The following is a 14750-nucleotide window of genomic DNA, read 5'->3' as shown; positions in this document are numbered from 1 at the left end:
TATCCATAGAAGAATTACTATCAGTGCTCCTCAAACAATTTCAAAAACACAGAAGAGGAGGCAACATTTTTACGATTATTTTTTGCAGGTAAGAAAATGCTGACATAAGAGCTAGACAGAAACACAACACGAATTAAAAAGTGCAGGCCAATATCCTTGATAATCACTGTTAAGAAAATTCTCAATAAAATATTAACAAACTGAATTCAACTATAATTAAAAGCATCACACAGAGGTATGGTGCCGCCAGCAGGTCAACCTATACCTGTGGGGTGAGTGCATTAGCAACCTAATGTTTCCTTCAGGCTTCCTGATACCCCAAAATTGTTGCTGTGCCTCTGGCCAGACCCCAACAACTTGGGACCAAATTTACCAAGAAATTAAATAGCCAAAAATTAGGTATGTGGGAGCCATACCCACAAACCACCTCCGACTCAGCTATACAAGCTCATTTATTGGTTCTATTTCAGAGGCCCATAGATAAATCTCGAAAGATATCAAAGCCACAGTTAATCTCAGGCCCACACACAGCTGAACAGACTGAGGTAAATCAGAGGGGGCTGGGTTGGCCTGGTGGCCCACCCAAACAGAGCCCCCAGCAGCCACTTGCTCCCACAATCCAAAATCGCCACCATACCCCCGACCTGACTCTACTATCTCAAAACAGACCTCACCAAGACATAATCTGAAAATTCTGGTATGCGGGTATTTTTTTTTCTCTTTGGGTCAAACCCAGAAATGCTCAGGGGTTACTCCTGGCTCTGAACTCAGGAATTACTCCAGGTGGTGCTAGAGGGACCATATGGGATGCCGGGGATTGAACACAGGTTGGCCACATGCAAGGCAAACGCCCTACCCACTGTACTCTTGCTCTGGTCCTGGTATGCAGGTTTTGTGACTGAAATCTCCAGGCTTTCTCAGAGTTGGGATGGGCTACCTCCCCGCACTTTCCAGTACACATGGAAGCACTGGCAATCACCCCTACAAACCAATTCCAGCGCCACCCTGTAAACTCTACTGCTGGACTTGCTTCAGATACCCATAAATAAATCTCGAAAGAGATCAAAAGCTGCAGTTAAGCTTGGACCTGTGCATGGCTAAACAGACCGGGGTAAGTTGGAGGGAGGTGGGATGGCCTGTGCCCGCCCAAGCAGAGTCGCTGGCAGCCACTTGCTTCCACAATCCAAAATCACTGCCAAACCCCCAGCCTGACTCCACCGTCTCAGGATGGACCTCACCAACATATAATCTGCTGAAAATTTTCTAATGTGGATCTTAGTGCACCAACAGGCCTGGCTCGGAGACACAGCAGCAAGTCCCAGGAGACACCACAGCCCTGGAGATCTCTCTGGGTCCCATATCGAGCCAATTTCACAGGGGTACCCCAGATGGAACAGGTGTGCTCTCCCCACCTGCTCCAAATGGAATCCTGGTAACCAAGAGATTCCACAAGCAAGGCTCAAGTATGTGGGTTCAGGACTGAATCTCCAGGCCGAATGGTGGCAGTGGACCCAGGCTGGCCCTCCCCGGGTCCCCACCCACCCAGCAGACTGGCTATCATGCCCACAATTTGCCTCCGGGTGCTATCTTAGTGTACCAACAGCCCTGGCCCAGAGATTACCAACTGAATCTCAAAATGGATTAGTGCTCTACAGAGATGTCTCTGGAACCCAACCATTTATAATCTAGAAATTTACATATACATTAGCAGCCATTTAAGCTCTCGTGATATTCAAAATGAGTAATGGAAAATAAATGATCTAGTGTCATACCCTGGCAGGTAGGCTTGAATGGCGGTAGGAAATCTTGAGCAAAACATAATGCCCAAAATTAGAGAGTATTGGGAAAATTGTCTGCCATAGAGGAAGGGTGAAGACTGGGATGTGGGGGTTGGGGGGTATACAGGGGCAGGGTATACTGGGGACATTGGTGGTGGGAAATGTGCACTGGTGGAGGCATGGGTATTCCATCATTGTATGACTGAATCTCAAACATGAAAACTTTGTAACTATCTCACGGTGATACAATTAAAAAAAAAATTAATGTGGAGATCATGCCCAATTCAGTCAGCTTAATCAATGCCTGAACAAATAGCAGTACCCCTACATTATTTAAAAAAAAAAAAAAAGCATCACACACCATGGTCAAATAGGACTTATAAGGATGAAAGATGTTTCAATATCCACAAATCAGTGTGATGAACTATATAAGAAAAACAAAAAATAAAAATAAACTGAGCATCTCACCAGGTGAAAGACTGGATTTGCAAATGCTCAAAACCATTTAGGATATCGTAATGGAGTAGATATGGAAAGAAGACAGCTCAGCATCATGTCAGGGGCAGCTACATGATCACTGGTAAAAAGCTAAATGCTTCTCCTCTAAGACCAGGAACAATACAAGGATGCACACTTTCCCCATTTTAATACACATTGTTAGACATTCTAGCTAGAACAATGAAAAGAAAGATGTTCATATCAAAAAAGAAGTAACTCACTATTTGCAGATGGTATGCTATAAACATAAAACCTTACAAGTGCCACCAAAACACTACTGGAACAAATTCCATAAAATTGTTGGATACAAATTTAAAATACAAAAATCTATTTCAGGGCCAGAGCAATAGTACAGCAGGAGGGCGTTTGCCTTGCATGCAGCCGACCTGGGTTCCCCCGGCATCCCATATGTTTCCCCAAGCACCACCAGGAGTAATTCCTGAGTGCAGAGCCGCGTGTGACCAAAAAAGCAGAAAAATAAACCAAAAATGAAAATGTTTCATTTCTACACTTACATAAACTAGCAGAGAAAAAAATAATTCCACTTATGATGTACAAAATAATAAAACCTCTCCTGTCGACACCCCAATTTGGACTAGTATTCTCCATGATTTACATTAATTTCTTGTTTACAGTTTTTTAAAAAAAGTATCAAGAACTAAATTTTATAAAAGGGATGACAGAAGTAGAACTCTGTGTGATGTAAGGAATATAAGGAGGGTCAGGGGTTCCACACCCCCCTCCCTGCCGCAGGCATCACCGGGAGGCCCCTGGGCAGTGCCAGAGCAGCCCTGATGGTCCCAGGCCGGCAGGCCGCACAGCCCCCCGCTCTGCCCCAGCACTTACTGGCCCCTGCATGTCACTTGCTCCGGCCCTGCATCTCCCCCTCCTGCTGCAGAGTGGAGGAACCTGCTGGGGTGCTCATCGGGCCCTGAGAACACTGTCGGGAGGCCCCCAACTACCCACAAAAAAGAAGAGACAAATATTCTGTGCCTGTAGATTTAAGAAAAAATACTGTTAAAATGTTCATGCTGCTCAGAGCACCTGCTGGCTGCAATCACTATCAGAATTCTAACAACATCATCTACAGAAATCAAAGCCTTGACACTTGGATAGCTCCATAAAAGACCCCAGATAGCTCCAGCAATCTTGAAAAAGAAAAGTTTGAGATCCTTATTTAAAATTTGTATTATTTCTTGGCTAAATGTGTTCACAACCAGTAATGTACTGCTTAAGTTCTAAACCTAAGTAATTGAGTGAGGGATGAATTCTTCCCTTCTTATGCCCAAACTATTAATTTTCCAACAATTTCATAAACACTCCAAGAGATAAAACTATAACCAATTTTCTGGAATTTTATCAATAATAATACTTTAAAATTATTTTTTCCTCTGTGGGATTGGGGTGGGGACTCAAAACCACTGCCCATTCTACTTGTTTTCTAAGATTACACACGCAAAACAAACCATATTGATTTAAAAAAAAAATATATTACAAGGATAGAATAATCAAGATAATGTGGTATTTGTCATAAAAATGGGGGCCGGAGCATTTTATGGTACAGCAGCTAGGGCATTTGCCTTGCACACAGCTAACCTGGGTTCGATCCCTGATATCCCATATGGTCCCCTGAGCACTGCCAGGAGTAATTCCTGACTGTAGAGCCAGAAGTAACCCCTGAGCATCGCTGTGTGACCCAAAAAGAAAAAAAAAAGATAGAGAGATGAACATAATAGAATAGAATGCCCAGAAATAAACCTGGGACCACAGTGATGGTACATCAGGTAGGCATTTGCATTTCATGTGCCTGGTCCTCATACTGACCCCAGTACCACATAGGGTTTCCCCGGCCCTACCAGGAGTGATCTCTGAGTGCAGAATCCTCAGTAACTGCCAGTTATGGTCCCAAAACAAAATCAAGTACCTGGCAATCAACTTGAAAAAGGAAGTGAAAGACTTATCAAAGAAAAAAGAAAAAGAAGGTAAATTCCTGAAGGAACAGAAGAAGAAAAAAGAAAATAAAGACCCATTCTTTGTTCATGTATGGAGAAAACATTATTAAAATGACCATTCTAGGAATTCAGTGCAACCCCCATCAAAATACCTATAGTATTTACGACAAAATAATTAAATGTATTAAGGAGAATCAGGGAAGTTTCTCCACAAATGGTCACAGGAAAACTGGTTAATGCCATACAAAACCCATAACTTAGATGCCTACCTCATTCTGTAACCAAAAGTTAATTCAAAATGGATTAAAGACCAAGAGTCTAGGGATTGAGTATAGGGGTTAGACATATGCCTGAGCTTGGTTCAACTGGAACCACATGGCCTCTTAAACATCAGAGACCCCCAAACACTGCACCTCAGGGTGTCACTGGAAGCATACGCATCCCTTCCCTGGCCCTCTGCTGCCAAGGTAGCTTTGGTACATTCTGGCACTGGAGGCCCACGCTGAAGTGAGTCCTTGGGCCTTAGTGCTGAACCAGCAGCATGGTTGGCAAGTACTGTGTGGCCAAGGACCCCTGTGCAACACTTTCCAAGATACTGAATTTTACAGATTTACAGATCCATGAACTTCATGAAGAAAACGTTCCATGATACTGACTTCAGAGGCATCTTCAATGATTTGACAGAAGCAAACTAACAGAAACAAAAAAATAAACAAATGGAACATTAAATTAAAAACTTTATGTACTATGAAACAACAGCTAAAATAAAACTAGGGGGGCTGGAGCAATAGCACAGCGGATAGGGCATTTGCCTTGCACGCAGCCAACCCGGGTTCGATTTCCAGCATCCCATATGGTCCCTCGAGCACACCAGGAGTAATTCCTGAGTACAGAGCCAGGAGTAACCCTGTGCATTGCCGGGTGTGACCCAAAAATGAAAAATAAAAAAATAAAATAAAACTAGGGCTGGAGTGATAGGATAGTGGGTAGGGCATTTGTCTTGCATATGACCAAACTGGGTTCAATCCTCAGCATCCCATATGGCCTCCTGAGCTCTGCCAGAAGTGATCCCAGAGTACAGAGCCAGGAGTCAGCCCAGTGCATTGCTAAGTGCTCCAAACCAAACCAAAAACTTACCAAAAAATAAGACACCTTAAGATGAATGGGAAACAATACTGTCATGCCATACATCCAAGACATATAAAAGCACTCACAAAACTGAACAACAGAAACATGGAGAAATATGAGCAGAAGTTTCTAACCAAAAGACCAGGACCTGGAGAGATGGGGCATGCATTGTTTCACCCCAGGCAGCAGCACCATTCGGAGTGATCTCCAAGCACACACCACAAACAAATAAAAGAAAAAAACCCAACATGAGGAGACATGCAAATGGTCAATAGGCATAAGAAAAAGTATTCAGCTTCACTGATTTATTGATCAGTGACAGGCAAATCAAATGAGATAGCATCACATACTACTGAGTGTGGCCTACTTCTGTCAGTCCAGAAAGAATCAGTGGGGTAAAAGGGGAACCCTCACACTGCTGGTTTAGTCTGAGTAAGACACCATGTAAAACAGTACAGAAATATCTCACTGCCAGCTGTGACCCCAAAGAACATTAAAAAAAAAAGCCTTCGGGGGCTGGAGTGATAGCACAGCGGGTAGGGCGTTTGCCTTGCACGCGGCCGACCCGGGTTCGAATCCCAGCATCCCATATGGTCCCCCGAGCACCGCCAGGAGTAATTCCTGAGTGCATGAGCCAGGAGTGACCCCTGTGCATCGCTGGGTGTGACCCAAAAAAGAAAAAAAAAAAAAAAAAAAAAAAAAAAAAGCCTTCTAGGGGCTGAGCCCATGCTTTGCATACAGAAGGTCTGAGTTTGATCCCTGGAACACGGTCCCCAAATGCTTCTAGGAATAGCCCCTAAGCACTGCTAATGTGGCCTCCAAACCAAAAAAACAAAACAAAACTTCCTTAAGACGCAGTAATTGCATTCCTTGGCACCTCTCCCAGGAATGCAGAAACATTAATTGGACAAGATATTTGCACACCTATGTTCAATGCAGAGCTACTTACAATAACCTGGACTAGAAACAACCTAACAACAGAGGAGTAGATAAAGAAAGGGTCTGGAACATGCATCAAGGCGTAAGCATGAGGAGCCTCGGATTTGAATGTTTCCTGAGCACCACTAGGTGTGGCACAAAACCCTAAAGAAAAATTTTAAATGTACACACTGGAATACTACCCCATGGAATAAGATGGGATCTTGCAGTTTGCTGCAAGCTACATGGAATTGGAAGGTCTCGTGCTGAGCAAAGTGAATCCAAGGGAGTCCATGCTTATAGATATGTCAAACAGAGCAGCCAATGAAAACAAACCCTGAAATCCTGCCAGTACACTGGGTCTGCTCAGGAACCGAAAAGAAACTGAAAGACAGACAGGGAAGGTGCTCAGGTGGCGGGCGCAGTGGCCCCAGACGCCTAAAACATCAACAGTAGCACAACTACCTCTATGTCTTGGTGCCTCGAGATAAAGGGAAAGAAAAAAATTACAATAAGGGGCTGAAAGACATAGTACAGTGGGTAAGGCCTTGCACGTAGTGGACCTGGGTTTGATCCCTAGAATTCCATATGGTATCCTGAGCATTGCCGGGAGTGATTCCTGAGTGCAGAGTCAGGAATTATCCCTGAGCATTTCTGGGTGTGGCCCAAAAACAAAACAAACAAAAAGAAAACAAAAAAAGAAATTACAACAAGAAGTTACATGTTAATTTTAGAAATTGATCAGGCAGCCCCAATTGCAGGAGGAGGGGCGGGGTCATAAGTCAATCTAAGAAATTAATGAGGGACTGTCATTAGAGGGAAAGTGCTGGAGCACTCTCTATCTGCATTCAGATGTCACTGTCTAGCCCCGAATCGTAATTCACGTAACAGCGGAACTCGTTGCCCAGGGTCCGGGTGTGTTCTGGAATGAACTTGCACATCTTCACTCCAAGCAGCTCTGCTGCCGCGTCTTCCATGACAGCACCTGGAGAGAGAACAAACGGACTGAACGGAGCGTAGACACGACTCCAGCGTCACCAGCCGAGGGGCTCCGGGCCGCCCACAGGGGCCATATAGTCCTTACGGTCTTACATTCTTCAGGACTGTTGTAAATTAATTTTCTTTTTTTGTTTCAGTTCAGAAATATTCCTAATAGACTACAGTCCAAAAATTCATAAGGAAAGTGGGAGGGGGGGATAACTAATAAGTGTTTTCCAACCTTTAGTTCATTAAGAACCTTATGTTTAGAAACATCTAATCCTGCAAGCAGACTGGTTTGGGGCTGACTGAAGACCCATTTCCCCTCTGGCCCAGTCCTCATGCCCTGTGTCCAGATGGCACACTTCCGTCCTCACCCCCACAGGATGCATTGCTCTTGCTGCCCAGTCCTAGTCAGGACTCCTCTGAACCATTCCCCATCTCCCCCTCCACCCACAGCATGGGAGAAGGACCCTACTTTTTCTTCAAAGTCTATCTCTAAGCCACTTTCTGCCTCCTTACTACTGCTACCCCCTGCCCCCGTTGGGCAGTGAGGTGATCTCCGCAGAGGTGAAAGGCGACCCTTGACTGATGGATCGCTTTGGCACCAAGTTAAAGTAAGCTTTAGACAAAATCAGATCTTGCCCTTGGTACTTTTGTTTTGCTGTTTTGTTAGTTGCTATGTAGGAGATCAAATGAGGGCCCCAAACCTACATGATAAACCCCCTACCACTGAGCTACATCCCCACCCTAGGGCCTCCTACTTTGGCATTGACTATTTTCAGTGAAATTCCCAGCTCCTGATTGGTGCCTGGAGGTGCTCTGACCCACACAGGCCTACCACACTGGCCCTGACCTGAGCAAACATCCCTGTCACTGAGGGCTCAGGAAATGCTACCCTAAGACATTCCAGTCCATCTACAGAACTGTCCTCATGCTTATGGTGTCTAGCTCCTGTTCTCATTACATTTATCAGGATTTATGTCTTCTATTTAGTAAGAACTTAAACCAGTCCCCTTAAACTATAATTTGTGCAAAGGGTATCAATGGGGCTGAATGAATCAGCTAAATCCATCTCCCCCCCCCAACCCCCTCGACATCCCCCCATCCCTGTCTTTGGGGGGCCACACCCAATAGGGCTTACTTCTGAGCTCTCCTCTCAGGGGTCATCCCTAGCAGGGCTCAAAACCAGGCAGCTGTGTCCCAGGCAAGTACTTTACCCCTTGTACCGTCTCTCTGGCTCCAAGAGTCTATCTTTTGACTAATAAAAAAATCACACACTAGCTCGGCTCTGCAGTCAGCACGAGGTGGTGGCCCTGCAGTCTCAGATGGCCATGATGGACAACACTGAGAGCCTGGACACCTAGCTGACCAGAAGAAGAGAGATGGGCACTTCAACTTTTAGCTGTCAGAGTTTAGAGTGTCCACCTCAAGAAACAGCTCAGTGGGCTGGAGCAATAGCATCCCAGCATCCCATATGGTCCCCCGAGCACCGCCAGAAGTAATTCCTGAGCGTATGAGCCAGGAGTAACCCCTGTGCATTACCGGGTTTGACCCAAAAAGCCAAAAAAAAAGAAACAGCTCACTCTCCGGGGGTATATGGTGCCGCCCAGCGGGTCAACCTGTACCTGTGGGTGAGTGCATCAGCAGCCTCATGGTACCTTCAGGCTTCCTGATACCCCAAAATTGCTGCTGTGCCTCTAGCCGGACCCCAACAACTTGGGACCAAGTTTACCAAGAAATTAAACGGCCAAAAGTTAGGTATATGGGATTCATGCCCACAAGCCACCTCCAGCTCAACTATACAAGCTCATTTATTGACCTTGCTTCAGAGACCCATAAATAAATCTCAAAAGAGATCAAAAGCAGGCCATAAATGTGCATTAATGTGCATTAATGGCCATGATTCAGAGACTCACAAATGAATCTCGGAGAACAGCACACTACAGAGATGTCTCCCAACCCATGTCAGGCTGATCTCACTGGGGCACCTTGGAGGGGGCAGGTGTGTCCCTTCACCTGCCCCAAATAAACCCTGGCAATGCAAATCTGCAGAACCCAATCACCACCATGCTTATGGTTGATTTTCAAAGACTCATCCCGAGCTCACCATGCGTGAGAATGAATCTGCTGAAAAAAACCCAGGTATGTAGGACCAGTGATTGAAAACTCCAGGCTTCACAGAGTTGGGGATGGGTGACCTCCCCACATCTCCCCACCCTTCTTGTTCCCTGGCAGTCATGCCCAAGAACTGCCTCTGGGCACCATTTAAGTGCTTTAACGGCCACGATTCAGAGACTCACAAATGAATCTCAGAAGAGAGCAGCATGCCATAGATATGCCTCTGGACCCCAACTATTTAAAAATTCTAGAATTCTGGGAGCACTCAGTGGCCGCATGACATCTCATACTATCCATGACAGGCAATACAAAATAAATTATTTAGCATTGCCTAAGGGGCAAGCTCGGGTGGTGGTGGGAAGATTCAAAGTAATGGTGGTGGGAAGGTGCAATGTGGTGGGATTGGTGTTGAAATATTGAATGTAAACAATTATTGTAAACAACTTTAGGAAAAATTAAAGAATAAAAAAATTTTTTTAAAGTAATGCACGGTCTTTGCCTCCTTCAATAGCTTAATCAGTGGCTGAATAAACAGCAGTACTCCTACATTAAAAATAAAAAAGAAAAAAATAACTCAAGTCTCATCAGCACAAAAATTCAGTAAAACAATCTAATGTCTATCTTGTAACCTTAAACAATTCACTTTAACTCTACAGATCCAAATTTCCCTTACCAATTATTAATGCCAGATCAAATACTCCTAACAACCAATAATTATGATGATAAATAAAAACAACACTCTGGCCTGGAGAGATAGTACAAGAAATAAGGTACTTGCCTGGCATGCTGCCAACCCTAGTTCACTATCCCTCACCAAGTATAGCCTCCTGAATCCCACCAGAAATTGTCCCTGAGTGCAGAGCCAGGAGTAAGTCCTGATACCACCAGGGGTGGCCCACAGACCAAAATTAATTTTTGAAAATAATATTCCTGTTCACTCATACATTCTGAGGATGGTGTTGTCAATTCTCAACAGTACTGAAAGCCAGGTGGTAGCATAAGTCCCAGTGCCAGATAAAGAAACTGAGGCATAGAGAGTGAAATAACCTGTTCCAGGCTGTGGAGTAATTGTTGGATTTGGCATTAGAGTTCTAAAACTTCTTCACATTCTTGAAACCCATCTGCCATCATCAACCTTTGAGACATGCCACCTGCACCCACCTGTACACAGCAGAATCTTGCCCCGAGTTAGATACTTGATGGTTTCTGACACTTTCCTGAGACATTCCTCGGAAAGATAGGGAGGATCAGCTATGACGATGTCAAAACTATGTGCAGCAACCTTCGCCGGCAGCTCCAGCGGATGGTTGTAATTATAGAAGATAAACTCCTCCCCGTATATGGAAAATCTTCTGTCATATTCAAAGAGGTACACAGAAAAGTTTTCACTGTGTAGCTCTCGCAACTTCTGGTAAACACTGGGGGAGCTCACACAGGCAATTCTGGAATACAAAAGAAACAAACTCATGAACACCCTAGTTTCCATGTCCCAGGGGACCCTTCTGGCAGTGCCTTGGGGAGGTTCTGAGGGAAGGGAGAAGCATGTGGTGGGGAGACTCACTCCGGGCCTGGCACATGCAAGGTATGTGCTCTGCCACTGGAGCTATAGCCCCTAGCCCAGATTTTCTTAATGGAAATAGCAAGCTAATCAGTTAGTAACAAATTCTAAGAAAGACAGTTGGAGCTGCTTCACTAGCTGGATGGCAGTCAGGAGTCACTTAATCACTCTGAAGTTTATCTTCAGGTGCCAGATGGAAGGGTGCTTGCCTTACACATGGCCAACTAGAGTACAATCCCTGGCACCCCATATGGTCCCTGAAGCCTGCCAAGAGTGATCCCAGAGCACAGATCCAGGATTAAACGCTGGGCATCTTCATGTGTGGCCAAAATGAACACATACAAACACACACACAGAGCACGGATCCAGGATTACACTGGGCATCTTCAGGTGTGGCTAAAACGAACACACACACACACACACACACACACACACACACACACACAGAGTACGTTTGTCTTCAGAAAGGGGAATAAACAAATAGATGGTCACTACCTCACAAAGGTGAGGATTAGATGAAATCTGTACTTAGAATAGAACAGGATATAGTCAAGTACTCAATAAATGCTACTACTACTAGCCATTTCTAAATGACAATATGACTCCTAAAAATACTGAAATTGCTTAAGAAATATAAGTTGCTTCTGAGACTATTGTTTATGGAAACATTAATAGTGCAAAAACTGTTATAAATAAAATTTAAAAACAACTACCATTTAATTTTATAAGAAAAATAATAGGGGCCAGAATGATAGTTCATTGCACAAGGATACCCGGGTTCAATCTCCACCACTGCAGATGGTCCCACAAGCCCTGCCAATTCCTGAGCAGAGCCAGGAGTAAGCCCTGAGCCAGATGTGGCCCCAAAACAAAACAAAATAGAGAGCTAGAGAGAGAGGACAGAGGATAAGGTACTAGCCTTGCAGGCAGCTGATCTGGGTTTGATCCCTGGCACCACAAGGTCCCTCAGAGCACCACCAAGAATGACCCTAGAAGAGATCCCTGAGTGTGTCCCTAACTCCCTACTGAAATAGTTTTAATTCCTTATGTTTGGCAGCTATGGATTGTACCTTTTGCAGACTATTTTATTTATTTTTTTAATTTTTTTTTTTATTAATTAGTGAGTCACCATGAGGGTACAGTAACAGATTTACATATTTTTATACTTGTGTTTCCCTCATACAATGTTCGAGCACCCTTTCCTCTACCAGTGTCCATTCTCCACCACCAGTGAACCCAGTATCCCTCCCACCTCCCAATCCCATCCCCCCCTCCCTCCTTCCCCCCCCCCCCCCCCGTGTCAGGGCATTCCCTTTTGTTCTCTCTCTCTCTCCTTTTTTGGGTGTTGTGGTCCACAATAGGGGTATTGAGTGGCCATCGTATTCAATCTATACAGACTGTATTTTAGACTTCTTATAAACTCTCTTTCCTTTAGCAAGAACGTCTACAATGCTAGTTCTGAAGATGAAAAAGAAACAAGACAGAGACTCACCTGCCACCTTCTTCAGAAGCAGCAACTGCTTCCTCTGCGAGTCGTGATGCAGTGTCCGGGCTGTACCAAAACTGGCTTAACTGCTGTGAGACAGAGATGGGCAGAAGTCATTTTTGAATTGTCATAAATTTTCTTCTTTTAACATATTGCCTTTGTGTATATATTTGTGTCTGTCTGGTGCCAGGAACAGAACCTCACATATAAGAAAAAGTGCTCCACCACTGAGCGCTAGCTCTAAATTTTCTTACTTTTTTTTTTTTTTTTTGCTTTTTGGGTCACACCTGGCGATGCACAGGGGTTACTCCTGGCTCTGCACTCAGAAATTACTCCTGGCAGTGCTTAGGGGACCATATGGGGTGCTGGGATTTGAACCCGGGTCGGCCGCGTGCAAGGCAAACGCCCTACCCACTGTGCTATCGCTCCAGCCCCCCAAATTTTCTTACTAAAACAAATTTTGTTTTATTTTGGAGCCACAACTGGTGGTGCTCAAGGCCTACTCCTAGCTGTGTGCTCAGGGATCACTCCAGGGGATCATATGGGGTGCCAGGAATGAACTGGGTCGGCCGTGTGCAAGGCAAGTACCTGCTGTACTATCACTCTGGTCCCAAAACCCACATTTTTCTTTCAGATTATTTCAAATTGGCAGAGTTCTAACTAGTGAACAGAATCTAGATATTGAGTATCAATGACTGCTAACATTACCATAAAAGAAGACCACTAGCTAATGAAAGACTACACTCCTACTTTTGAGTCTTGTCAAACAAATAAACTCTGTATCTGATAAGCCTCTAGGTTCAACTTCCAATGAATAGAATAACTAAGATAGAGGATGGGAGGATACATTATATATAATCAGATTCAGAGAATGAAAAAATGTGTTGAATGATACCAAAGCAAAACCCCCAAACCCAACCTATGCTTCATTTCCATGGCACCTTTTTGAATAATTTTTGAATTTCTAGTTTATCCATTGAGGATAAGTTGTTTCTTTTCTTTTCTTTTGTGCATTTTTGGGTCACATCCAGTGATGCTCAGAGGTTACTCCTGGCTCTGCACTCAGGAATTAGTCCTGGCAGTACTCGAGGGACCATATGGGATGCTGGAATCAAACTCGTGTCAGCCGCATGCAGGGCAAACATGCTACCCACTGTGCTATCGCTCCAGCCCAGATGTTTGCCTTTCATTTTGCACTTTCTATTAATGCTAATGATTTTCTTTAAATTTCTACCAACTTAAGTAACTACTCACATTTTTAAATGTTGTGGCAGTGCGAGGAACTGCATCTAGGTGACAGCAGAGCCGGGAATCAGCAATTGGGGCCCAGAGGGTGCCTAACCAAGGTAAGGCAGCAGATGCTCTACCTGAGTCAGATCCCAGCCCTCACAGTTTGTACAATAATTTAAAAATTAAGCTGAAGGGGGATTAGGAGGTGGGAGGGATGCTGGGTTTATTGGTGGTGGAGAATGGGCACTGGTGAAGGGATGAGTTCTCAAACATTCTATGAGGGAAACATGAGCACGAAAATGTATAAATCTGTAACTGTACCCTCACGGTGATTCACTAATTAAAAAATAAATAAACTTAAATTTAAAAAAATTAAGCTGAACGAAAACAGAAAAAGATCACTCAAGAATAATGTAGCAGGTGAAAGCAGCTGTAATGTACAGCTTTGCACACAAGTGACCCCATTTAAATCCTTAGCACCACATATGGCCTCCTGTGCACCAAGGAGTGATCCTGAATATAACAGGGTGCAATACAGGGCTGAGGAGACTGCAGAAATATGTCTCAGTACTGAATCGTCCCTCAAGCATTGCTGCAAGCGATCCCGGAACACTGAACTGAAGGTGGTGCCTGAGCACAACCAGATGTGGCCCAAAAACAAAACAAAAAACAGTACTTCAAGTTTTTATATCTGCTATTTATAGAAGCAGCAAACAAATAAGGCAAAAACACACAGAAACAGTGAAAAAGACCTCTAAGTAGGAGGAACACTTAGAGTGAAAGAAGCATTTTGCAGCCCCCTATAAGAATACCCATGACATTCTTCAAAGAAATAGACAAAACACTCCTGAAATGCAGCCTATGAATAGCTAAAGAAATCCTTGGGATAAAGAAGATGGTAATCATCACCTTCCCCAACTTCAAACTGTAATACAAAGCAATAGTAATTAAAACAGCATGGTATTGGAATAGAAACAGACCAATAGAACAGAGTTGAATATTTGTCACAGACTCTCAAATATCACTGTATCAGTCATCCCGTTGTTCATCGATTTACTTGAGTGAGTGCCAGTAATTTTTCCATTCGTCCCAGCCCTGAGATT

At 44.2% G+C, this 14750-nt stretch overlaps 1 protein-coding gene across 6 annotated transcripts in view; it reads right to left on the bottom strand.

Moving 5' to 3' along the window:
* Positions 1–2407: 2407 nt before the first annotated feature.
* EEF1AKMT1 (EEF1A lysine methyltransferase 1) overlaps positions 2408–14750 on the bottom strand; it is a 32276-nt gene continuing 19933 nt past the window's right edge. For all 6 annotated transcript variants that reach the window (XM_055134617.1, XM_055134626.1, XM_055134593.1 and 3 more), the window contains exons 3-5: positions 12424–12506; positions 10535–10815; positions 2408–7259 (exon numbers count right to left, since the gene is read on the bottom strand). In XM_055134617.1, coding sequence (XP_054990592.1) covers positions 7123–7259; positions 10535–10815; positions 12424–12506 — 501 coding nt within the window. In that variant the 3' untranslated portion in view covers positions 2408–7122. The remainder of the gene's footprint in view (positions 7260–10534; positions 10816–12423; positions 12507–14750) is intronic.

This window comes from Sorex araneus, chromosome 1 (genome assembly GCF_027595985.1).
Source record: "Sorex araneus isolate mSorAra2 chromosome 1, mSorAra2.pri, whole genome shotgun sequence".
NCBI classification, from domain to species: Eukaryota; Metazoa; Chordata; class Mammalia; order Eulipotyphla; family Soricidae; genus Sorex; species Sorex araneus.
The sequence above is the reverse complement of the archived record's forward strand: the minus strand, read 5'-3'. Positions and strand labels throughout refer to the sequence as shown.